This window comes from Eumetopias jubatus, unplaced genomic scaffold, assembly GCF_037043125.1.
Source record: "Eumetopias jubatus isolate StellerSeaLion01/CBP00866 unplaced genomic scaffold, mEumJub1_p1.0 scaffold_14, whole genome shotgun sequence".
NCBI lineage: Eukaryota > Metazoa > Chordata > Mammalia > Carnivora > Otariidae > Eumetopias > Eumetopias jubatus.
The window spans coordinates 79,107,115-79,134,952 of record NW_028274820.1 but is presented as its reverse complement, the minus strand read 5'-3'; the positions used below and the strand labels follow the sequence as shown (position 1 = coordinate 79,134,952).

The window sequence follows — 27,838 nt, the reverse complement described above, 5'->3', positions numbered from 1 at the left end:
AAGTGTACCATACTTTCAATGTGACTTCTTCTTATGCATCTAACAGGTATAATTTATCCCATAGATTTTAACAGAATTCTGCAAAATCAGTTTCCTCTTATCTCATAACATTAATTTTCCACCTCTCCAGAGATGCTTGGAACATATTTGCTATTTTTCTCTCTAATTATTTACTACTCAAAATTCATATAGTAATCTCATTTCTTTATTTTGATTATCTAAAATCATTTTCTTTGTTTTATTGACATTCTTAATTTTAAGATTTATGTACATATTTTATTATGTTTTGATGCTTTAACTTCTATTAAATTGATTCCCAAGAATAATATTGCTGGCTTAAAAAGTATAAGTATTTTAAATTTTATAGATTTTTCCAGATTGCTTTCCAAAAGAAGACTAGAAATTTTCACATTTCCACAAGGAAGATATGAGAGCTTCCACTCCCAGAATTCCTACCAGCAATAAGTGATATCACCAATTTTGGGTTTTGCCAATTCTACGAATGTAAAGTGATATTTTATACTTTAAACTTTTTCTGTAACCTTTTCTGAATTTCACGATCTTTTCTTCTTTGTTTTGCTATTTGGATATGCTTTCTATAAACTTTTTTCTTTTCCAGTAATATCTACACCCAACTTGGGGCTTGAATTTACAACCCCGAGATTAAGAGTCACATGCTCTACCAAAGGAGCTGGCCAGGCACCCTTTTATAAACTTCTTATTACATTTGATGTAGTGTTCCATGTAGTGAAAAACTTTTTGTATAAAAAAGTTTTATGAATAAAAATGAAGTTTAAAAAACATCATTTAGCATAATAAAAATATTTGCAGTTGATGTGCAAGTAAAACTTCCTTTTTAGTAAAAAATTAAATTGATGTGTTATTTTTAACTCATCGGATTAAAAAACATTTTAACATCTATCCCTTAAAGATTGCGAACTAGCACTGGTGATGAAAGTCAAAATAGGAACCATCCTTTTGTAGAGAAATTTGGCAGGGAGAACCACAGTTTTATTATTTTCACCATCGGCCAAATAATTAAGTGTTACACTTAGATCTCCGAAATGTAATATAAATGAATATAATAGTAAAGTTGTATTGTATAGCAATTAGTTGACAAAATTCTAAATATCTATCAAGAAGGACTCTGTAAAAATCCCATGGTATTCCATATAATAAAATACTAAAAAAGAATGAAGCAAAAATTTTCACACACTTTGCAGAAACTAGTGTGCTATTGTGGTTATAGAATCAGGTTTGGTAGGGTGCCTGGGTATCTCAATTGGTTAAGCAGCTGCCTTCGGCTCAGGTCATGATCCCAGGGTCCTGGGATCGAGCCCCGCATTGGGCTCCCTGCTCGGCGGGGAGCCTGCTCCTACCTCTCCCTCTGCCTGCCTCTCTGCCTACTTGTGCTCTCTATCTCTCTGTCAAATAAATAAAATCTTAAAAAAAAAAAAAAAGACTCAGGTTTGGAGAGAGACAGTCGTGGGCCAAACCTCAGCTGTGCCAGCTCTGAGATGCATTGCTCAGTTCCTCATTTGTGAACCAGAAATACCTACCTTACGGACTAGAAGTGAGAATTCAATGAGCTAATGTAGGTAAAGTGCATATCACAGCACATTTAGTTAATAGTCAAAAAAGACAAACTTAAAACTACTGATAGGAAAATCTATTCAAATTTTTAAGCCTATGTTGATACGGCAAAGCTTTATCAGAATATCCGAATATTAACATTTTATCTGTTAAAACATATGGGATAAGCTATTGTATAAAGAGGCAGGAGGCAAAAAGGTAAGATGCAAGTGTGTGTGTTCATGTGTATGTGTGTGTGTGTGTGTGTGTGCGCATGCACGCTTGGGCCGTTCTTGGAGAGATGCCTGGAAACATGTACAACATTGACTGTGTTATCTCTGGGTTGTGGGATTTGGATTTAATTTTTCACATTCCTTTTTGTATTCGCAAACATTTGGTTAAATATTCTACCATAAACATGTAACATCTTAGAAAATGGGACTATTTTCTAAAAATGTAATTAGGATATGCATGCTTACAGCCAAGTAAAGAAATATTATTCTCTAAGAAAAATGACATTTGTCTTTTCACACATTACATATCTTTCATAGTACTATAAAATGTCAATTAACTGTTATACAGAAACAAAAATGTATGGAAAATTAACCTGGATCTTGATCATTTTAAAATTCAAAATGTCTCTGGTATCACAAAGAGTACCTTAAAAATACTCAAAGTATTTGGTGAGTAATATACAAAGTAATAGGATTTCTTTCTATAAGACAAGAAATAAAAATCAGTCTCAGCATGCAATAATCATGCTGTGTAGCTATGAGTTAGAGATTTCAGGTACCCACAAAATAAGGTCTTGCTGATAAGCTTTAATATGCTATTTCTCCAAAAAGTGGACAAATAATGAATAGAGCAAACAAACCAGTGGAAATGCAAACACTCATTATTCCTGATATGTTGGCTATCTGGATGAGCCTTTAGATTACCATGGAATGTGCCTGCCTTTCTGGCATTCCCAGCATTCTTACTATGATGCAAGTACCAATTTCCAACAGAAACAATCTGTTTTATACTACAGCTGTGATTTTGGATTTCCATGCCATACTTCCATAGAACAACAGGTCAAGTTCTCATTCTGAAAACAACCTCACTTATTAAAATGACAGAGTTTTGATATTGGTGAGGTTTAGTGAGATGGGAATTTTTTTGCATGTCTAATGGGAAATGCTTTTAAACTTTTCAGGTAGAATTTTGACAGCATGAATCATGAGCTTCAAAAAGCACCCTCATTCTTCCTTTCAATAGTTTTAATTTTAGAAATTTGTGCTAAGAAAAGAATTAGAAATGTAGACAAAGATTTATATAGAAGAATTATTTACACAGCAAAACATTGGCAACATCATAAATATTTAACAATGTGGAAAGTATTAAGAAAATCTTATTAAACAAACATTAAATACATCCACATAACATAATCTTATGTAGCCACTGAAATAATGTTTACAAAGATGTTATGGCCTGTGTTTCTAATAAATAGTATCCTAAAAAAGCAAGCTAGAAAATTGTGTAAAACGTATAAAAAACCTATAAAGAAACAAGTCCCAAAATTAACTGTCTTTGTGGGTGGCCTTATAGGTAATCTCCTCCATTCTTTATTGTATTTTTTATGTATTTTGCAATTGGAATAGATCCTAAAGATTATCTAGTCCAAAAATCTTCATCTTCTGTAAAATGAAAGGCTTCTGAAGAAATGAGGTAACTTAGTCACAGTTTCACATTGACAATAAACCCAAGGCAGCTTTCCTCTTTTCCCTAGTACCTTCTTGCTGCTCCTTGGGGGCACAGAATTACCATTTGGGATAAATCATATGTTCATGTTTTTACCTCAATCCCACTATCTTCAAGCAAACCCAACATGCCCAAAGACAGTTTAAATGCAGCTGCTTGTTGCTATCAATTCAAATGGGCCACTAGCCTTGACTATAAAGAATTAAGATAACATGTACCAAGACTTTGCATGCCAATTTATAATTATTGGATTTAGCATCTATTTGATTTCAGGAGCAGGGCTTCTCACCAATGTGGAAGATTGGCTCAGAGTCCTGGCAGGGCAAATGGGGAATTATTTGGCCACTAACTACTTAAATAGCAAATAGGCAGAACTTCTTTGTGCTTCTGGAAGAAACACAGAAAAACTGTAATAAAGAAGTATCCAGCACAGTAGTCTCAACATATGGTCCAGGACCAGCACATTAGCATTACCTGGAAATTTCTTATTTCTTAACACACCTCCCCATTGTTACTGACTGGGTCAGATCTACTGGGAATAGGGTTCAGCAATCTGTGACTTAACAAGTCTTCCAGACAATTCCAATACATAGTAAGTTTGAGAATCATGGGCCCAGTAAACAGTAGGTACTATGCTTGTGCTTTGCCAAAACTATGCTCTTTAAACAACCATCCAGAGAGGGATTCCCTTTACCTACTGATAAGTACAAAATACAGAGCTTGCTATTAGGAAAGCAGGGCACCCTAAGCGTCATCTCTGCCCTTCATACCCTTTAATCACTTGTTTGGTCACTCTGATAATGAGGTGGGATGTTAAACAAGATTTTTTAAATTCTAAAAGTTCCCTGTTCTAAATAGATCATTTTGTTGCACAGATGATGAGATTCTCATATGACTTTTATATTTTTCCTTAGAGACAGAGCTGAAAAGAATTATTATTACTGTTAAAAGACTACTATTAACTTCTTGGTGGAATTCTTTCCTTGAAAGCAGAGACATCACCGGCTTGACCAACTCTGAAACAAGGTTACAGAGAATTCGTCACTAAGGGCAAAGAGTATGTGAGTTTTGTTTTTCAGTTGGTTTTGCTCAGACACAGCCTGGAGCACATTTCATTTTGCTCTACCATACAACTATTTCCTTTCACACTAAATAGTTTTTCCCTAGTTTTCTAAGAAGCAAATGATGCTTGAATATGCGAGGAAAAATTCAGTTATTTTCTTAGTATATTTGCAGGTTTATTTTTTCAACTGCTTATTCATTTAATTGTGTGCCTACTAGGTATATGCAAGACACTGTCTTATGCAGAATGAACAGATGAATAAAACATTCCTTGCTTTACAAGAAGTTTATAATATAGAAGGCGAGACGAGATGAACACAATAAAAAATATAAAAATATATAACACAAAACATACTCTAGGCCTCAGAGATGTTTGAATCATGTGTGATGAGGTCTCAGATAACTTGTTTACTATTTCTACTTTGAGGGAAATTCATGGGTAAACTTACAAATTAATTTAGATTTTAAGAAATGGCAGACAGGAAGGAATCCTCGGAGCCAAAAACCTCAGTAGCAATGCAAATCACAAAGTTTTGAAATGTGCTCTATGGTCAACTTATTTTTGACAAAGCAGGAAAGAATGTCCAACGGCAAAAAGACAGTCTCTTCAACAAATGGTGTTGGGAAAATTGGACAGCCACATGCAGAAGAATGAAACTGGACCATTTCCTTACACCACACACAAAAATAGACTCCAAATGGTTGAAAGACCTAAACCTGAGACAGGAGTCCATCCAAATCCTAAAGGAGAACACAGGTAGCAACCTTTTCGACCTTAGCCGCAGCAACTTCTTCCTAGAAACATCGCCAAAGGCACGGGAAGCCAGGACAAAAATGAACTATTGGGATTTCATCAAGATAAAAAGCTTTTGCACAGCAAAAGAAACAGTCCACAAAACCAAAAGACAACCAACAGAATGGGAGAAAATATTTGCAAATGACATATCAGATAAAGGGCTAGTATCCAAAATCTATAAAGAACTTATCAAACTCAACACCCAAAGACCAAATAATCCAATCAAGAAATGGGCAGAAGACATGAACAGACATTTCTCCAAAGAAGACATCCAAATGACCAACAGGCACACGAAAAAGTGCTTAACATCGCTCGGCATCAGGGAAATCCAAATCAAAACCTCAATGAGATACCACCTCACACCCGTCAGAATGGCTAAAATTAACAAGTCAGGGAACGACAGATGTTGGCGGGGATGTGGAGAAAGGGGAACCCTCCTACACTGTTGGTGGGAATGCAAGCTGGTGCAACCCCTCTGGAAAACAGTATGGAGGTTCCTCAAACAGTTGAAATTAGAGCTACCGTTCGATCCAGCAATTGCACTACTGGGTATTTACCACAAAGATACAAATGTAGGGACCCGAAGGGGTACGTGTACCCCAATGTTTATAGCAGCAATGTCCACAATAGCCAAACTGTGGAAAGAGCCAAGATGTCCATCGACAGATGAATGGATAAAGAAGATGTGGTATATATACACAATGGAATATTATGCAGCCATCAAAAGGAATGAGATCTTGCCATTTGCAACGACATGGATGGAACTGGAGGGTGTTATGCTGAGTGAAATAAGTCAATCAGAGAAAGACATGTATCACATGACCTCACTAATATGAGGAATTCTTAATCTCAGGAAACAAAATGAGTGTTACTGGAGTGGTTGGGGGTGGGAGGGATGGGGTGGTTGGGTGATAGACATTGGGGAGGGTATGTGCTACGGTGAGCGCTGTGAATTGTGCAAGACTGTTGAATCATAGATCTGTACTTCTGAAACAAATAACGCAACATATTTTAAGAAAAAAGAAAAAGAAGAAGATAACAGGAGAGGAAGAAAAGGGGAGTATGTCAGAGGGGGAGACGAACCATGAGAGATGATGGACTCTGAAAAACAAACTGAGGGTTCTAGAGGGGAGGGGGGTGGGGGGATGGGTTAGCCTGGTGATGGGTATTGAGGAGGGCACGTTCTGCATGGAGCACTGGGTGTTATGAACAAACAATGAATCATGGAACACTGCATCAAAAACTAATGATGTAATATATGGTGATTAACATAACAATAAAAAAATAAAAAAAAAAAGAAGAAATGTGATCAGGCAAAGGTGAGTAGGCCAATAGCAGGGGGCCCACACATTACTATCACTTAGGAGTCCTGTAAAAAAAGAGTGATATCCAGGTTCATTCTCCTCCTCTAAAATTCTGATATAATTTTCAGAAGTGGGGCCTGGGCATAGACTTTTGTTAAGATCCCTGAATCATTCGGGTGTGAAGCCAAGCCTGAGAATCATGCTACAGCCGGCATGGGAAGCTTTGAATGCCGCGCCAAGAAATACCTCTTCTGATTAGGAGGAAATGAGATGTCACTGAAGACTTCTGCATAGGGAAGTGATGTAAGCAGAGCCATGTTTGTGTAATATTAAACTAGCAGTCGTGGTGGGGGTGTACTGTCAAAAGCAGAGACCAGCCCCTGGGCGAGTATTTAGTTGCCATTGTGATAGCATGAGAGGCCCAAAATGTGGAGCCATGGCCCAGATGCCTAATGTGTGCTGCAGCTGAAGAAGAGGGAGAACCTGAAGATGAGCTTTAGCACATGAGAGACTGAGGGAATGCAGTACTCGCAAGAGAAACATGGCTGGCAGAACCACAGACGTTACTGGGGTGGAAGAAGACAAGTGTAGTTCGCCACATGTTGAGACAGTGGGACACACAAATCAAAACATCTATCAGGTACCTGAGAATCAAGACTCTAAAAACTCTGCTTACAGAAGACAAATTAGGATTCAACATTATGCAGAGGTTATATCTACAGAGGAGATTTTTTTTTAGTGAGATATAATTGCATATAACATTATATTAGATTCAGGTGCACCACATAATGATTCAATATATGCATATATTGTAAAATGACCACCACAGTAAGTCTAGTTAACATTCATCACCACATAGTTACAAATTTGTGTGTGTGTGTGTATGTGTGTGTGGAGAACTTTTACCATTTACTCTCTTAGCAACTTTAAACATAAAATACAGTGTTATTAACTATAGTCACCATGCTGTACCTGGCATCCCTAGAACTTATTTCTTTTTTAAAAGAATTTATTTAGGGGCGGCTGGGTGGCTCAGTCATTAAGTGTCTGCTTTCAGCTCAGGTCATGATCCCAGGGTCCTGGGATAGAGCCTCGCATCGGGCTCCCTGCTCAGCGGGGAGTCTGCTTCTCCCTCTCCCACTCCCCCTGCTTGTGTTCCCTCTCTTGCTGTGTCTCTCTCTGTCAAATAAATAAATAAAATCTTTAAAAAAAAAGAATTTATTTATTTGAGAGAGAGAGCACACAAGTGGGGGGAGGGGCAGAGGGAGAGGGAGAAGCAGGCTCCTGCTGAGCAAGGAGCCTGATGCAGGACTCCATCCCAGGACCCTGAGATCATGACCCAAGCCGAAGACACAGACACTTAACCAACTGAGCCACCCAGGCGCCCCCCTAGAACTTATTTCTAACTGGGAGTGGGTACCTTTTGGCCACCTTCATCCATGTAGTCTAGCCCCCTCCCCCCCCACACCACTTCTGGCTGCCACCAATCTGTTCTCCAGAGGAGATTATTGAACCTGCAGAGTAGAAAAATATCTTGAGGAAATATCAAGATAGGGGAAAAAAAGAAGACTGCAGATAAGTGTCTTGGAGAGAATGTCCATGTTTGGAGGAAGATCATAAAGAAGAAGGGTCAGAAGGGTTGGAGAAGCAGGAGAGGGCAGCATTAAGGAAGTTAAGGGAGAAAAGAGTTTGTAAGAAAATTCTATACCCCATGGGACCTAGACATTGCTAGGACAGGTGTTTATTCCACTGATTCACACATTTCACCAAGTTTGGGAATCACCGTTAAGTAAGATTAAGGAAATTGAGAAATTACCTCACATTAAAGCTTAATTTCAGTTTTTAAAAAATTACTACATAACTTTTGAAGAACACTGATATTCTACTCAGGCTCAAATTGGCTCTCATACCAAAAATAATGCAATCATAAATATAGTGACTATGTTTTGTAAAAAAAAAGGAGTTTCTTGGTAAATTCCAAAAAAAAGTTATTTTAAGAGAGGGGCGAGTCAGATTATTGAGGCTTAATCAGAGAGAGATTACTAAGGAAAATATACTTTTTCTTGAGTCTTGGATGTCTAGACATCCACAAAGAGATGCTGTTAGGAAGAAGCAACTTTAGCTAAAAGGAAGATGAAAGATCATAGAGAATATCCAAAGGGAAATATTAATGAATAATGTTTAACTAATTAGTTAATTAATTCTCCGGAGGGAAAGTCAAGTCTCAAAGGGAAGTGACTGGGGAGGTTTACAATAATTATAAAATGGAGAGTAGAAAGCAAAAGTGGTAAAAAATGAAGAGGCAGTCTCGAAAATGTGGATAGATGCTCCCAAACTCCTCCCAAATTGAGGGAACCATCTAAAATATTTCAAGCATCTAAATCTGATAATACACTAGTATAGTAAACACACCATATCTGGAGTCCCCAAACTCCCTGTAGTTAATCCACACACTCTGTCACTTGAAAAGTCCCATATGAAACAGTTTGTTTTTCTTTCCTGGAGTCTTTCCTTAATCTAAATATAATATGAATATTATTTATTTTTACAAATTAAATCTGTGATTCGAAGCATAGTTTAGTCTATGGCAAAACCAACAAAATGTATAATTTCTGAAAGAAAAAAAGTCTTTAATTCTAAAGAAATATGAAAAGAACAATGACATGAAATAAATTCCAGTTGACCCTTGAACAATGCAGGGGTGAGGGGATACCAACTCCTGTAGAGTAGAAAATCTGTATAAAACTTTCAACTCCCCCAAAACTTAACTACTCGTAGCCTACTGTTGACCAAAAGCCTTACCAATAACATGAACAGTCAACTAATATATATTTTGTATGTTCCAAGTATTATACACTGTATTGTTATAATAATGCAAGCGAGAGAAAAGAAATATTATTAAGAAAGTCATAAGGAAGAGCAAATACATTTATAGGACTGTTCTGTAAGAAATCCGTGTATAAGTGGACCCACATGGTTCAAATCTGTGTTGTTCAAAGGCCAACTGTACTTACAAAAATTAATTTGAGATGAAAACAACATAGAACATCAACCAAAGTTCTCAAATTTACCTGTACTTTAGAATCACCTGGAGATTTTAAACTCTAGATCCACTAAATCAGAACATCTGCACCTAGAAACTAGGAAGCAGGAGTTTAAAGCTCTTCAGAGGATTTCCACGGACAGCCAAGTTTGAGAACCACTGATCTAAAAAGATCAGAGGGAATCCATATTACCTGGTGTCTGAAATGAAATATTTTAACCGACCACTGAATTTGGCTATTAATTTTGTAACTGAGGCAAACTACGTGACATGTAGTTTTTTGTTGTTCTACAAAAGCAACCATATGTATCTGCCAAGGGAAAAAAAAACCTGCAAGATTTTTTCCCTTCACACTAAGCCAAACAATAGTATGTTATTTGTAATATGGTTAAATAGAAAAAGATTAATGCTGTAACTTTAAAAAAAATAAAAGTAGCAGAAAGGGCATTTAAAGAAAGAGTTCAGAGAAAGTATCTTCAAAGCTATATTAAACATTTCCCGGCTTTGGAAAACTTAAATACCCAATCTGGTTTCTATGAAACTTAAAAAGATCAAACGATTAGAAGGAAGCTAGGCTTGAATGAGAAATGCTGGGGATTTCAGTAAACATCTGGTTACCATTTTCAATGGTAAGAACCAACCCACTTAAGGAAGCAAGTTTAGTTTCTTTGGAGTAAAAATGAGACACTGGCTTTTTGTTCTCTTTGCACAGTGGAGGGTAAAGGAAACATCAGAATGGGGAGGTCACTTGAAGCTCAACTTTTATAAATAAGAAAGCTTTTTTCAAAAACTAAAGTAAATTGAACTCGGGTCTCTGTAGTATAAACAGCCCAACTGAGTTAAGGTTAAATAAACATTCCTCGAGCTCTAGTGTGCCAATTAAAGAACAAATTCTGTTTGGTCGTAAATACATCAGTAATTCTATAAGCACGGAGGAAAATAACAATAAACCTGAACACACAATTACTGCCTGTCATACTACAATAAAATAGAATGGGTGCAGATCAGCAAGTTTCTTTGATTCAATTTCCTTTTTTCTTTTCTCCCCAGTTTGATTAACTAAAGGCACAGAAGCACTTCTGATATCACCCAAAACCTATTCATTCCTTGCATAATAAAAAATGTATGTCAAAGGCGTTCTTGGTGAAATACGGACAAGGCAAAACACACTGTGCCTCTTTAATGTGACCTTTACTCTTTCGTCTTCCTGCTAAGTAATCATAGAGCATATTAAACTCAGGGAAGCAGCAGGGGTGCTGGTGTGAGGCTGCAGACAGGAAGGAGGGAGAGGAGCAGTTCATTAAGCTCTCTAGTTTTCAAGGATCAGTAGAAGCATCTGCTATCAACACGCACTACTAGCCAAAGGGGAATCGCCCTGGGTTTTGCCTCCAGACCAATGTTCCTCCACTCCTTTGCTCACCATTCCTCTCTTCTGCCCTTGGATGTGAGACTAAAAAGACTAAAGAAAAGGAATCCCTAGAATGATGAGGTTTATTTATTTTTTAAAAAGATTTTATTTATTTATTCAGAAGAGACAGAGAGAGAGAAGCAGAGGGAGAAGCAGGCTCCTTGCTGAGCAGGGAGCCCGATGCAGGACTCGATCCCAGGAAGCTGGGATCATGACCTGAGGTGAAGGCAGACGCTTAACCATCTGAGCCACCCAGGCGCCAGAATGATGAGGTTTAAAACCTCGTCTTACTTTCCATCATTCTGTGCATATAGAGGTTACAGTGCCGACCTGAAAAAGACTTGGGTAGTGATTTTACTCATTCTCCTGAGTAATAAATCAAGTGCTCGGGAGCACCCCTGACTTGATGCCACGCCAACAACACCTCCTAGGTTCTGAGATGGGCAGTTCCCCTGCTGGGTAACTCTGACTGATAAAATGTTCATCCTTAAATTGGCCCTGGTTATGTCTTCTAGAGTTACCACAAATAAATCTTGTACCCAAGTGTCCCGTTAAACAGTGGGTGCACAAAAATATTGGTCCAACTACTTTCAGGGCCTCCCAGAAACATTGTTTGCAATTGGAACCATCCATTTTCTTGTGCCTGCTGCAGAGCTGGTTTTGGCTGCAACGGCAAAAATATGCCCTCTTCAAGTATACGTAAATAATTCTCACCCAATGATAAAATATACTATGTGTCAGAGTCTCTTGGACCATATATTACTTAGACTCTACCCTGGGAGCAAGTTAAAAACTTTTGGAAAATATTTATTCTCTCTTAGGCCCCTACTCCATTCTATGAACGAAAACAATGATTTACTAAATAGGACCTGGATGATTTGACAGAGAATAATTTGATGGTGATTCTATCTTTTTCTGTAGAGAAGGTGTATGTTATAAAATCCCTGGGTCATATGATATATTTTTCCAAAGCAAGGGATTGGAAGAACATAAAGATGAATATTTTACACTATTCTATGCAAAGAGGTAGAGAGCGTGCTCTAAAGGACACAAATGGGACCTAAATCACAAGATGGGTGCTTGACCCTAAATGCTTTCTATGTCCACAAGCCACAAAAGCTATATGCTTACTTTCACGTGTCCTTTATTGGACAGCATTTTGTTAGGTAATGCTATGTGTTTCATTGTTTTATGGGATATTAAACCCTCAGTGAATCAGTCATCACCGCTAGGCAGATAACTCACAAATTCTCATCTTCTGCCCCGGCCTCTCTGTTTTCTTCAGTTTTTGGTAAATGCATTCAGATGAAAAGCTCAAGGCACCTGAGACTAAATATGCCTAGAACTAAACTCAACCATCCTCCTCCAAAATCAACAGACAGTAACACTGGTAAATGTGACAGAGGAGTCTTAAAAGCAAAAGAAGAAAAGAACTCTGAAAAATGGACACAAGCACTAAAAGCCCCAACAGGTAATATCAGCCCTATATACTACCATAGTTGTAGTTCAATTACCTTCATATAAGAACAGATCTGAGCATAGGTAGAATATCATTGTACCTATAAAGTTACATAAAAATAGAAGGCTTATCAATTAAGTTTTAATGTGAATTTTCTGAGGTACTTCACTATTTAAGGGGCTCAAATATTGGGGTACCTGGGTGGCTCAGTCATTAAGTGTCTGCCTTCGGCTCAGGTTATGATCCCAGGGTGCTGGGATCGAGTCCAGCATCGGGCTCCTGGCTCAGCAGGAAGCCTATTTCTCCCTCTCCCTCTCCCACTCCCCCTGTTTGTGTTCCCTCTCTGGCTGTCTCTCTGTCAAATTAAAAAAAAAGGGGGGGCTCAAATATTGGTACACTATGTTATCTTCATTTATTCATGCATTCAGCTGTATTCAATAAATATTCATTGTGTGCCTCTAGGTGGACGGCATGGTTTTAAATGATAAGACGAACAGACATGGTCCCTGACCTCAAGGAACTCATAGATTTTTTTCTTAATGAGGGGTCTTTCCCAAGGGAATGGTCCAGGAGACTATGTGTTGGAATTTCAGGAGGGTTTACAACCCAGGCCTTTCAATGGGAACATGTAGGTTGATAAAGAGGGCCTTGAAAGCACCTATCAAGTTCATTTATCACAAAATATCCATTAGCAGCACCCCTATGTTCTTCATATAGAACCCATTTTAAGTGTACCTCCCCAGAAAGGAATCTCCATAATCTCCTTTCTGGAATTAGTTCTTGACAGAAGTAATGATATTATCTCCCATTCCTGGAGTGCCCATAATGTGGCATTCATAGAACAATCCAAAACAATCAATTCCCAGAGAAAACTAGGGCTTTGAGAGGTTAAGTAACTTGTCGAAGGTTATATAACCATTAAAGGTAACACTAAAACTCAACCCAGGTTTGATCTTACTCCAAAGCTTATTCTTTTTAATTACCACAGTCTACTACCTCCCCAAGAAAGCAATTATTGTGGTTAAGCTCTTCTTACTTATGGGAAATTTAAATCTCAACTTCCTTATAGGTTCTTCTTGAATACAAATAAACTAAAGAAAAAAAAACTGAAATATGCTTTCCATCACAAAAGTTAAGCTTGATCTGTAGTAGTTGCTTCTTTTCCATACAAACCCCAGAAACAGCTTTTGGCAAGTAGCCATTATAAATAAACCTTCAAAATTAAACTAAATTTCAAATGGTACATGGATGTGTTGGACATTTTTGAGAGTGAAAGTGAATGTAAATAAAAGTATTGGAGGATAGAAAACTATTAAATTATAAGCAGGGAAGGAAATAGGTTTTTTCTTCTCTAATCTATTTTCCACAACATTAAGTAATGATCTGTATCTCTCGCTCTATTAACTATATCTTTTAATAGTGCTTCCCAAGAACACAGCTGGATAAATTACAGTGTCCTTATTAGGGAGGGAAAAAACCGTGAAGCAACATTATTTCAAATAGCATTCTCCAGAACACAATATATCAAGTTTAATATCAATACAAATATCAATAAATGCTATCACCATATTAACTCTAGCCCTTCCTAGAAATGCCTTGGTCATACCGTGCTGTAATGTTATGCTCTCAGCTCCTGTTGGAAGGTTGCTGTATGAACTAAGATATGACATCCACTTCATCTGCCTCCTGACCCATTACATAACTTAGGTTTGTTTACTTACTAATCCCTTCAAGAAACTTGTTTTAAATATACTGCTTGGGCATGTGGGTGGTTAGGGGAAGGAACGTCATGTTCCCTTCTTTCTGAGAGTAAAATTTCCATTCTTTTCCTTGTTGCTCTCGGTATTTGCAGGCTCAAGCCAAAATTAAGCTTCAATTATGGTAACTAAGAGGAATATCCAGACTGAGCCCTAACTTTATATTTCCATTTTAGTAATGTTATTATTATATGTTTTATTGTAAACCATCAAATCCTTTTCAAATGAGGTTTGGTATAAGTTACAAAACTAAACTGTCTCAGTCCTAGAGTTTAACCATCAGCTTGGGATGGGATCAGATGACATAGAATTAATCTAGCTACATGGGTCAGCAAACTTTTTCTGTTAAGGGACCAATAAATGTTTAGGCCATAAGAGCCATACCAGCGGGCCATCGATTGCCAACCCCTGGCCAGAAAATTGATATAGTCTTCCACTTTTTGTGTTTCTTCAAAAAAACATTCCATGTAGAACCCCCATGTTACAAAAACAAGAGCAATTTGAAACCATAAGAATGACCAATTCTGTAGCGAGTTGGCATTTGTTTTTCACAGGGACTATATAATACATTTAATTTAGAATTGCAAGGTGTATTCAGAAGTGAACAGAAAACTGATAAATATGCACTACTCTTCAAGTATACAGAAATAATTCTGATCCAATGGTACAATCTACTGAGACAGGGTCTCACGGACGACATACTACTTAGATGTTACCATGGGAATAGGTTAAGATTTTCGGAAAATATCTACTTTCTTTTAGGCTACTATACTATTCCATGTACTAAAGCACTGATTTACTAAGTAGTATCTAGATACTAGGAAGGGCAATGATTGATGGGTGCTTCTATCTTTTTCTCTAGAGAATTATATGTTCTTACAAATGCAGGGACATAAGATATATTTTTTCCAAAGCAAGAGACTGAAGGACGACAAAGTATATGTCTTACATGCTGCTAAGTTTTATAGGCCTAAATCTGTAAAGACAATTGTCCTCTTACTGTTTTCTAAATCAGCCTAAAAATTAAATGCTTGTAAATACCTATACGGTTAATACTTAAGTAGTACATTGGCGTTATAGCAAGCAGACTTTTGCATTGTTTTATTCCCAGAATTAAGTCTAGAGATTGCTATGTCTTGAACCAATAGTATATCCCTTAGGATAGTGTGCCCCAGTGGGATATATATCAGAATCATATGTGTCTGTTTTTAACATATAAATTTCCGGGCCCCACTCCCAGATTATTGAATTAAAAAATAGTGGCTGGGCTTTACGTTGTCTCCTCCCAGAACTCTGGTGGGGTGGACAAAGTGATTAAATTCTCACCACATACTACCATGAAGCAATATCATTATTGCCTTTAACAGATAAGAGAACCAGAGCTAAAAGAACCTAACTTGCTTAAAGTTGCATATCCTCAGCCCTATTGGCTTTCGGGATAGAGCCACGGACTTCTGTTAAATCACTAGAATGGAATTAACCAGGGAAAAAAACATAATGCCCACATTCTAACTTAGAACCCGAGACTGTTTACTTTTCCTTTCAAGGAATATTTACTAAATAAGTAGTAGGAAAGCTGAATAAAATATAAAGCCCAAATGTTATTCTACAAAAACAGATTATCCTTAATAGTGGAATTTTGCCTGGCTATGACCCTTTTATTTTTTTGATTTTTATCCATTTCTGGCCTTAAAGGTTTAAAAAAGAAAAAAAAAAGTAGCTCCAGGCTGGAAAGAGGCCGCCAGTGCTTCAAACAATGGCATAGAAAAAGGTCAGCAGAACTGACTGGGGTCAGATCAGAAGAGGAGAGAAAAGCAGGTAAAATGGATAGGTAGAATAGGAAAATATTATTTTGTATTTATTTTCCTCCAACCAAGCATGTATTTTATAAATGTCTCAAATCTGCTCCTGGGCACTTAGTAACACTTGTGTTAGTACCTATTTTTTTTTTTTTTTTGATGTAGTAGTTTCAAATTTCAGTTTAGCAGACAGCAGAAGCTGCGACAGCAAAGTTAAAGATAGGAGGGGTAGGTCTCCCGATCATTCTGAATTGCTTCCATTTCCCCCAAGATGTTCACCATGGAGAAATTAAGTTTAAATGAGCAAATATAGCATCATACTTTCTGCTGCCATATGTATGGTAAAGTAAGCATGAGGTGATTATGGGAAACTAAAGAAAAACGAATTTGACAAGAATCAAATCTTTAGAAAATATTTTTATAGTGAGTGCCTCAATGCAAACACAATTTAGAGATTAAATCTGTGGCCATGGAAATAAACTGCAATAAAAAAGTGATTTTTTTCCTATATGTTAGAAAATCAAGGAAATGTTAGATTATGGTCACAGAACTTTTTTATTTCAGATATTTGAGGTTGCCCTCACAGTGAAAACTACAAAATTAGATGAAAAACCAAAAGTCAATTTTGCATACTCTTGAAATTGCTACCCTTCTTGAGGCCTTATCCAGGAATATCTTATTATATGGAGTCGAAGAAACCAAGAAAGAATGAGGAAGTGGATGTTTTACAAGCTGAGGGAATATGGGGTAAGTGAGCCAAATCAGCATTTACACTGACAAAGTCTGGTGACACCCATCTCGTTATCTTATGCTGGGCCCAGCAGCTGCTTTGGCTGCCAGAGTTTATTGCCTTCAGGCTGTCTTTGCACTGTTCTTGATATTTGGAAGATGCAAAGTCATCCTCCTCGTAAAACTGACCCAAGGACATTAAGGGAGAGAGCAGACGTATTCCTTCTGAATTGCAACTGGACAGAATTGAAAATTGGAACTGAACTGAAGTTGAAATGCACGAAGAACCAACCTTCTGCCCCTGCACAGTCAGGAGCAGCTTCAGGGAGGCAGAAGAACACAGCAATTTCGGACACCAGCGGTGTGTCATCACGAAATCACCTACTTCAGGGATGGGCTAAGATGCTTTATGGGATGAGAGGGAGACTCAACATTTTATATCTTTCCTTAACATGGATAAATGGTTTTTCTGACAATACCATTTACGGATGCTCCAGAACTCTCAATTGGTCCTTCTTAATAGAACCAAGCACAATGCAGTTTCCAAAATTCATTTTCAGCCCTCTTTGATATTCCAGAACTTTCACCTGCCCTTTGGTTTTTCTCATTTGCTTCCAGAAGCCCAGCACTCTAGATTACCATAGGACTCCCAGGGGACAGGGCCCAGCAAATGGTGTTCCTGAAGACCTGTCCTCATGGCCCATACTCGGCAGGTTTTTAGAACCTTTGTTTTCATCAAAGTGTATCTTTCTGGGCCCTATCCTCCAAAAGCTTTGCTAGCTAAGTGGCTTATACCTTTACAGCCAGTGCGGTGAAAGGTGAACACGGTGAAGGGGAATTGTGGCTAATTGTTCCCCTCACCTCATTCATTCAGCGGCATCAGCTAGCTCTTGAAAGAGCAAGGTGGAGTGTATCTGCTCAGGAAACCTTAGCTGTTATTGTTACTGCCCTTTTTGACCCTCATCATTTCCTCAACTTTCTTTTCAAATACCCTGTTTAAAAACTTGTCTTTTATTTCTCACTTCAAATGATAGAAATAAAAGTACTTGACTAGTAATAGTTTGTGTGATAAATATCCATAGTTCTTTCACATTTTAGAGCCAATCTGTGAATCACATTTAAGCTGGCTTCTCGAAACAATTTTCAGCACATTCTACTTGCAGTCAGATGAAGTGGCAATTTTCTTAAAATATGGAGCAGTTTGGTGCTGGGCAGAACATGTATTCAGGCTCATAAACATAAACATTTTTTATGTAGCATTTAAATATGAACTATGCAACTCCAAATGCTACAAAAATATAAACAAAATAATTTCAGGAATAAAGAAATATAGCTAAAGAAAAATTGAGAGGAAGCAAGAAAAAAAAGAAGACAAGTTTTCTTTGATACAAGAAAGTTGATCACGGCTAAAAATTTGTTTTTATAAATTTCTTTAGGGAAAGAATGTAGCACACTCTAGAAAGTGTTTCACATTATATATCAAGCAACTTGGGTATTTACTTCTTATTCTGACCTTTTTCTAGCAGCCCCAGCCCAAGGCCAGCACCGATCCTTTCTTCAGCGATGACAACCGTATAGCGATGCTGAGTGAGAAGGTGCTGGTGGAGCTGAAGCTCTGTTTTGCTGAAGGAAGGAGGCCTGTAGAGTATGGCCCTTCTGTCATGGCTGCCAAAGTGTGTCTCTACTGATTTCTCCATCTAAAAAACAAAAAACAAAAACAAAAAACAAACAAACAAAAAAAACAAGAAAGAAAGGAGACATAAAAATTCAAGAGTAGGAAGTAGCACACTGCCCTTGAAGGACATCATTAATGCAAATGCAAGGGCCATTCCAAAAGTTATCCTGTCAGTTTTTCTCTGGAAATGAAAGACAGACTCTCTGAAAGGCTGACAAGGACAAAGGCGACCTCACAGGCAAGAACTGAAGGTGAACTGAATTTTTCTCACTATTACAGAGATGAAAATTTTAGGCCATTAAAATATAGAGGTCCTAGAGGAATACTATTACATAGAAATACAGAGCTCAACTCTAGCTGAAAATATAAATTAATACCAATGCCTTTCATCTGCATTGTGCTTATATAAAATATTTCCAGATGCATTATCTTCTAACAGTGCTTTTTAGGTAAACACAGGAGAGGAAATCGACTCAGAAAGGATGGATTTTGTGCTAGCAGGACGTGTTCAGGAACAGGGAGAGCTGCAAAGCAAGCTCCAAGCTCTTTGGAGATACATAATGCTGCTCGATCACGATGCAGCAAAATTGGAATACATCTCAGTGTGGCAGGGTGGCTCCCTGTCCGCGAAGAAGAATATCATAATTTCAGGTTCTTCCCTCCATAGTTTATTGCTCCTCCAAATAAATATTCCTCTTTCTCACACCAATGTTTGAAATTCCACTAACAAAAGGGAATTTTCCAATTGACAAGTAGAAAGAATGCTGATATTTGAGTTCATTATACGGTATAATAGCTGACATTGGGTATTTTCCTGAAAACTTGAGATTAAACCTTCATAAAGTAGACATTTTTTGTTGCCAGGAGCGATGAGATTGGATGGGGGTTATAATGAGCAAAGACTGGGAGGTCAAAGAGGAGGAGACAAAGGAGTTGGGGGAGGATGATGAGGGAAAAGAGATAAAAAAACAAAACTGGGAATCCAAATAATTCACAGTGGTACCTCTGAGTCCAACTGTTCGCTTTATGGATCTAAAATATATGGACCATGTCTTTTCACTACTTAAATTTCTTCATTACTTCCCATTACTGATAGAATCCATTCCAAATCTTCATCAAAGAGCACAAGGCCATTCAAACTTAAACCCTGTCTTTCTTCTCTGGTCATATCACAATCTTAATCATTCCCATTCCTGATCCCATCCTGTTCTTTCATACACATCCCCCTGTGCCTTCTACCTAAAATTCCTTCTTCTCTCTCTCTGTTTCGTCCATCTGACTAGCTCCAAATCAAACATCACCTCTTTTGGAAAGTTTTCATTGAAATACACCCTCCCATTAGCACTTATGAGAGGAAGTGTGCATCTCTCCCTGATGTGAGCTCCTTAACAGGCGGTACACATGTATGCATAGTACATGTTTAATAAATGAAGATATCTACAAAATTAACGAGCCACAGTGCTCTATCAAGATCTTTGAAGATATGGGTGGAAAGAAAGAAGAAACAGATTTCGATTACAAACCCTCTGAGGTCAGGAACCATATCCTAGTTTTCATTGCATACAAATTATTGCCATCTGTAAATGAATAGACAAAGCAGAGTGCCGTGCAGGAGCACACAAACTCTGGAGAGACTGCCGGCTTTGAATCCTCTGGTTCCACCGACACTCTTTGTGTGACCTTGGACCTGGTATATGGGAAATACTATATATGTGGGTTTTTTTTTAAGATTTTATTTATTTGAGAGAGAGAGGGGAAACATAGAGGGAGAGTGAGAGGGAGAAGCAGACTCCCCGCTGAGCAGAGAGTCTGATGCGGGGCTCAGTCCAAGGGGACCCTGAGATCCTGACCTGAGCTGAAGGCAGATGCCTAACTGACTGAGCCACCTAGGCACCCCTATATATGGTTTTTTAAAAGATTTATTTATTTACTTGAGAGACAGAGTGCACACATAAGTGGGGGAAGGGGCAGAAGGTGAGAATCTCAAGCAGACTCCCCACCAAGCAGGGAGCCCAATTCGAGGTGCGATCTCAGGACCCTGAGATTATGACCTCAGCCAAAACCAAGAGTTAGACACTTAGCTGACTGAGTCACCCAGGCACCCCTATATATGTGTTTTTTAAATAATAATATAAAGAGCAAAGAGTCAGAAAAAACTCTTTCTGAGTCTAAGCTCTGCCTGGCACATGGTAACATAGGCGTTTAATATGTGTGTGATGGATTTAATAGAAAGGAATAGAACACTAGCTAATCACACCTCCCCTGTGTGGCACTTTGGGCAAATATGATTAATCAGATATTTTCCCTTGTTAAAGGATACCGTGTTTTATTGATAATGAAATGATTGATTGATTGATTGTTAAGGAAACTTTTTAAACTCAAAAATTTAACTGCAAACTGGGACATGATTTCCCAGCCAATATCACATTGTTTGTCACAATAAGCTTATGAGAAAGAGTCTTTGAAGTCAAAAACAGGTTGAGCCTCTGTACACAGGACTTAGAGGAACTAGTAACCCACAGGAGGCCAAAATAAAGAAACATGCATCTAGGTGCAAGGGAAGACAGATGCTTCCAAATATATCAGTGTCACTCAGGCGAAATGCACAGTGCCAGAATTCCCTTCTCACATTATTTTCTTTCGTAATCACAGGATGCTCCTCTCTATTACAGCTGGCTCAAGTAGAGCAGTGATTTCACATGAGGAGAGTGTGTTTTCAAACTTTATGTTATTATTTTGAAAGATACATCCCTCCTCCCCCTACCCTGGCCATGATGAGTTTAAGCAAGAGCAATGTAGCTCTTACCAGTGTATCCTACATAGAGCATATTGTAAATAAAGTATAATTACTGGCCATATTTTCTAATAACCTTTACAACATAGACTGACATTTTAACTTGCATCTCAGACTACAGAGAATAATGGGAAGTGAGCTTGTCGGTCAAATTATGTTGTATTATCCTGTAATACAAACTGCTCCTGTCCTTGTCATATTTATAACACACTGTATCAGCAAAATGGCCCAAGACCAAGGGAAAAGAACACTTTTAACTGGTCCAACAACAGGTGCACACACTGCATACGTGAAATAAAATCTACGTGAATAATTATGTCAACCGCACCAATAAATGTGGGATTATCAAATGCCAGAAGCAGCACTTTGGGAAATGAGAGCTCTTGATTACTCCTACAATTCTAAAGATGTATTTTTAGTGGAAGAATTTAACCTGGCCATCACTACAATAACTTAACTTGAGACTCACAGCCCTGCAGAGAAGACCTTAGGAAAGAATGAGTGTTACTGGATGCTAACATTCTGAACTCCCAAGTCATTTCTCTCTCTCCCTTCTTCTAAAAACAGCTGAAAAATTGTCCCTCAGAAATCACTTTGCAGACTATATGAAAGTTATTTTAGTTTTTAAAAAGATTTTATTGATTTATTTGAGAGGGGGGAAGGGGCAGAGCGAGAGGGAGAAAGAGTCTGAAGCAGACTCCATGCTCGTCAGGGAGCCCGACATGGGGCTCAATCTCTCGACCTGGAGATCATGACCCTGAGATCACAACCTGAGCAGAAATAAAGAATAGGACTCTTAACTGACTTTACCACCCAGGTGGCCCTGTGAAAGTTATTTTAAAACTGAACACTTTTGGGGAGCCTGGGTGGCACAGTCAGTTAAGCATTCGACTCTTGATTTCAGCTCAGGTCGTGATCTCAGGGTCATGGGATGGAGCCCCGCATCAGGGCTCCGTGCACATCCGGGAGTCTGTTTAAGATTCTCTTGCTGTCCCTCTCCCTCTCTCCCCACCCCACCCCATTTGCACTTTCACACTCTCTCTCTCAAATAAATAAATCTTAAAAAAACCGAACACTTATTATTTTTATTGGAAAGACTTCAAAATCTGAAACTCTTATACCACATTAGATAAAGCAAAGGACAGAGTGTTATAATAAACAACCTGAAGTGTCAGATGCAGCAATGTGGAGGAAGAACAGAGGAAGACCAGGGATCCGAAATCTGCATTTGAATTCTGACTGCCACTTTCTGGTTTCATCCATGGGGGTGAGTTGTTTTATCTCTCTACAGCAGAGTTTTCTCATATGTATAGCTGAAGTAACAAATTCTACCTCATGAAGTTGTACGGGGAATTAAATTAGTTTGCTATATGAAAGTGTCCAACAAAGTGTTTCATCAATAAATGACATCAATTATTAATAAAATTGAATAATTATATATTGTAACTCTGATTTTCCATTAAAAGTTCTATAAGCATTAGGGGCACCTGGGTGGCGCAATCGGTTCAGCATCTGACTCTTGGTTTCAGCTCAGGTCCTGATCTCAGGGTTGTAAGATCGAGCCCTGCGTCGGGCTCCGTGCTCAGCATGGAGTCTTCCTGGGACTCTCTCTCCCTCACCCTCTGCCCCTCCTCCCTGCACTCTCTCTCTCTAAATAAATATTAAAAAAAAAAAAAAAGAATTCTATAAGCTTTACAATTACTATAGTTTGGCCTCTGTCATAAAAAGCATTTCTGTAATAAACTATATGTTTCCATGTATCTTGATACATGTTTTGCTCTATATGACTCATCACCTTTTTTTTAAAGATTTTATTTATTTATTTGAGAGAGAGAGAGGAGGGGGAGGGGCAGAGGGAGAGGGAGAAGCAGACTCCTCACTGAGCAGGGAGCCGGACACAGGACTCGATTCCAGGACCCGGGGATTGTGACCTGAGCCGAAGGCAGATGCTTAACCAACTGAGCCACCCAGGCACCCAACTCATCAACTTTCAATGCAAAAATATAATTTATCTATTTGTTATATTTATTGTCTGTCTCCCCACACCATAAAAGGAGGTAAATGAAACCATATATTTTGTCTATTTTGTTCACTTTTCTTTCCCCAACCTAAGACTACTACTGGGCACATAAGGGGCACATAATATATAGTCTTTGAATGGAGGAATACAAACATCTTTTTTTCAATATGTATAAGTCTTGGTTATAAATAGAAAGTGGTGAACATTTGTATTAAGAAGCTTATTTCAGCAGAATTTCAAATAGTAGCAAGAATGACAAAAATAAGATTAAATGAGCAAAGTAATGAATTTGCAGTAGAAAAATCAAATAAAGAGCTATATTATAAAACTTTATTTCTCAGTTACTTACAGTATTAAAAAATCTTCAACCAAGACTTACCACAAAAGCAGGAACTATAGCTCTTTAAAATATAGTAAGGATGAAAAATAAAACTTGGATTTTTTTTCACATGACAGAAATGTTTTCTAGATTTATTAAAGTAGCCATGTATTTATGACACCTTTTGATGCTCAAATACAAATCATATAGTAGACCTTGGATGTGTGTTATATATAACTAAAAGTCAAATTGCCTTGCTGGTCTATATCTTTGACATTTTAGAAATATTGCTGAGTCTATCATAGTGAATTATGTTTTAATTTTCCCATTATAAGAATAAAATAGGATTTTTTTTTTTTTTTACCCACTGGTGAAATTTGTACTTACTTTAGAGAATTCAAGAAATAACATGGAGTTTTCTTGGATGCATATGCTACACATTTTCCACTTAAAAATTTTTTGTAATTACAGGACAGTTTAGGAACCACAGGCTCCCTGGATATGCAAGCAGAGCCTCATGACAACGTTCCTCACCCAAATGAATCTTTAGTTAACCTCTGCCTTTATCTCACAACTGACTCAACTGGATCTCAAGCCCATCATGGAAGGAACACACACTTCTCAGACCTACTCCATGACAATGAGCACCTTCTGATTGTACTCCCAAACTGCACCTTGGGGCTACTGTAACCCATGAACAACCAATGAAAGGCAAGTTTGCTCATCCGTGCCTCTATGTCAGTTTTAAACAATAATAGAGAGGGGCACCTGGGTGGCTCAGGCAGTTAAGCGGCTGCCTTCGGCTCAGGTCATGATCCCAGGGTCCTAGGATCGAGCCCCACATCGGGCTCCCTGCTCCGCGGGAAGTCTGCTTCTCCCTCTCCCACTCCCCCTGCTTGTGTTCCCTCTCTCGCTGTGTCTCTCTCTCTCAAATAAATAAATAAAATCTTTAAAAAAAAAAAAAAAAAACAATAATAGAGAAACAAAAGCAATAAAGTTTCAATACAAAAAATGTATTCCCAATACAGCTTTGATGAAATGGCACCCACTTAAATAGCTATTCCCAAAATCCATCACCAGTTATTTCTCAATCTATCTTTCCCTTTGGCACTCTTCACAACTTATAGTTATATATGACTTGTTTAATGTCTGCCTCTTACACAAATTTGTATGTTTCATGAAAGCCTAGATGTGTCTGCTTCAGTCATTGTACTTACAGCTTACGATCAGGTTCTAAGTAAGAGGGAATGGATGAATGAATGAGCAAATGAATGAATGCATGAATGCAAAGTGTGAGTTCATTATCTGTAAACTTGTGTTTATTTTACTCACTATCTGGTGGAAACATCAACTAGAAAAATCTCAGTGAAAGCTTCGACATTTGCATCTCAAGCCATAAAATATCTATGACTTTTTCATCCCTAATGACTCTCTCCTGCTCTTCGCTACAACCACCCACTCCAATGACTACATCTTGGACTTTGTGGTCCCCAAAACAGCCCCACCTCTGAAATTATAAAATGCGATATTCCATTCTCTGATCACATTCATGTATTTCCACTTTTCTCATTTATTCCCAACACATGAGTGTTGGGAATGCCAACTTTCTCCTAGCTCTTTTTTACCTTCTTTCTCTGCAGTTCAGATTCCATGGCCCAACACTCCAATCACTCCCTACCCAGTATATTAAATTCCCTTGCTCCCACTGCACTTGCATCATTCACACGGTAGAGCTTCAAGCAAGGAAGAGCTGGGCACACAGTGGTTAACAAGACAGACACGTCTCTGCCCCCACAGAGCTGATAGCCCATCAAGGAAAGCAGACGTAAACAACTAGGTATAATAAATTACGACATGCCAGGAAAGTCGGGAGGATTAGAGTGCTGCAGAAACTGAGACCCAGAGATCTCAGTAGGCTGCCTGTCCTGCACCTGGGCTGGGTTGTTGAGAGCTCTGAAGAAAAGTGCCTGGATGGACAGATTCTGGTTGGCAAAACCAGTTGTGTCTTCGGGGTCCCCAGACCATCCAGCTATACTTCCCTGGTCAATTCTCTCTCTCACATTCTCCATAGTGACTAATTTTCCCATTCTCCAGCTACCTTCTTATTTCTATAGATAACAGCCTCCCATTCACAGAGGAAATGAGCACTATTAGAAGGAAACACACTGGGTTAAACAGCCTCTGTTTTGGCAAACCCATAGCCTATAGGCACAACTGACATTTCCTCTTTTCTGCTGGCTTCCATAGAAGAAACCTGTTCTCTTCTCATCCACGGCTAATCACTCTGTTTATTCTCCGGATTCTATATCCCCCTTTCTTCCAGGCAACAAACCTCCTTCCAATTTCTACCCTCAAATCCCTGAGAACTTCATCCATCTTCATCCAGAACTTCTCCTGGATTCTTCATATCCCCTCCCCCTTGGCTCTTTCTCAATATTTATTCATTCACTCACTTACCTCTTTAATATTTTTGAACACTTTCTATACGACAGGCATGGTGCTAGGCTCTGAGCAATGTAACAGTGAAGAACCTGACAAAGCTCTATCCCTCAGTGAGCTCACTTTTTGGTGGGCAGAGCAATAAACAGTGAATGAAATCTAATGCAAGGTAAGTCCCTGCAGAGAGAACATCTCTGGTCTGGGTAAAGTGTTAAAGAACAACCCTGGAGCTCTTGTAGATGCTGTTACTTGTATGTGTTATGAACGTTGTGTGTGAAAGAAAATGAGAGAAGAAAGAACATTCTTAGAGGGAGGGAAAAGGTGGGCGGAGAAATTAAAAGAGGAAGGTTTTGAAGGTCAGCACCATAGGTACTTTCTATTATGAATGGTAAATATGCTCAGGGATGCAATAAGAAATAACTGGCAATGAGGAGAAAAGTGAAGGTAATACAACATTACTCATTATCTTTTTAAGTGGCTAGTTGGAAACCAAAACCTCAGGAGTAGTAGAAAATTTAAAAGTTGACAATTTCGTGCTGGGCTTTCTACCTAGGGACAACCTCGATGAACTTCGATTCCTTTTACTAAAAGCCATAGCAGGGAAGAGACAAAGGAGGAAAACTGGGAAGGTGTTTTCTTGTTTTATTTTATTTTCTGGATGGATGGGCGTCCCGAGAGAAGTCTAGAAGGTCAGACTTTTACTTCCTAAATCACAAGATTTCCTAAGCACTAGAGGCCATCACTCCCATAATACAGAAAAGTTTTTTAAAAAATGGAAGTACTCCATGACCTGGGCAATCACACTGTAAGAGAAACAAGAGACCTGTCCTAAGAAGACACCTAATCACATCGGGGGAGCATCAGAAGTGCACTGGGAGGAAAGGGACAGTAAGTACTGCACTGTGGAGCCTGGTTTGGGGTAGAAAGAGCAAGGAGAAGCAGCAACAAGTCAACAGCAACAGTCAAATCACAGTGTGTATTACTAAGAGAGAGGTGAGATACAGAGGATGAAAACCTTCCAGAAGAAAGGATTTGCCATGAAGGTGTTAAGTAAGCAGAGAGAGAGGCTATAAGCCTGACATATTAGAAGAGTGGGCACAACAGAGGAAAATGGAAGAGAACAGCAGGACAGACCCTGATCTGACCATCCTAGAAAATACTGAATGATACATAACATCATATTGTCTTAATCCACCGGAACATCTGCAATACTGAGACTTCAGGGATACATAATGATTTTTGTTGATCCGTAAACACTTCCCACCACATCTCTAAAATCTGAAGGTCGACCCTGAGAATTCCTAGGCTGTCTGTATGTTTAATGCCCAGTCTCCTCACTCACAACCTGGAACAACACCGTGCCTTTCTAAACTGGGCACACAGTGTAGAGCTTGTGTAGCTGCGGGCAAGAGGAGAGACTAGTGGAGGGCAAGTGGAAAGACAGAAGAGAGAAGGCAGACTGAAGAGCTTCTGGCTCTTCAGACTCCAGAGAATGCACAGGCATGCTGGTTGCAGCTGGAACCGTGTGCCGCTCACTCCTTTCCCAGGCTGACCCTCACACGTAGCAGGAATCTTGGAGACAAAGTGAAATTAAAAATGAAACCAAGAACACAAGAACAGTGATGTCTCCTCGAGCCCGTGTCCAGTGTCTCCTGCTGCGATGTTTCCCCTTCATGCCTTGCCCTGCTGCGATGTTTCCCCTTCATGCCTTGCAGCTGTAGTTGGCTAGCAAATTCTACCCCACTGACAGCTCAGCCATTTCAACCAACGTGGAGGAACTTCGAGTCCCCTCTCTGCTCCTCCCGCTTTCTCTTTTTTCTCTTTCTTATCTGTTTTGGAAGTCATAAGAAGCATCTTTTTCAGCCCCTTCTGGAGGCTTTTCCTCCAACTAACTCAAGGCTCCCCCTTGGTGGAGGCGCCAC

At 38.7% G+C, this 27,838-nt stretch overlaps 1 protein-coding gene across 1 annotated transcript in view; it reads right to left on the bottom strand.

Annotated features, from left to right (window-relative positions):
• The window catches only part of CPED1 (cadherin like and PC-esterase domain containing 1), a 267,619-nt gene that overhangs the window by 222,228 nt on the left and 17,553 nt on the right, over nt 1–27,838 (bottom strand). Inside the window, exon 2 of the mRNA XM_028104949.2 lies at nt 18,183–18,366. Within this exon, the coding sequence (XP_027960750.2) occupies nt 18,183–18,366 (184 nt within the window). The remainder of the gene's footprint in view (nt 1–18,182; nt 18,367–27,838) is intronic.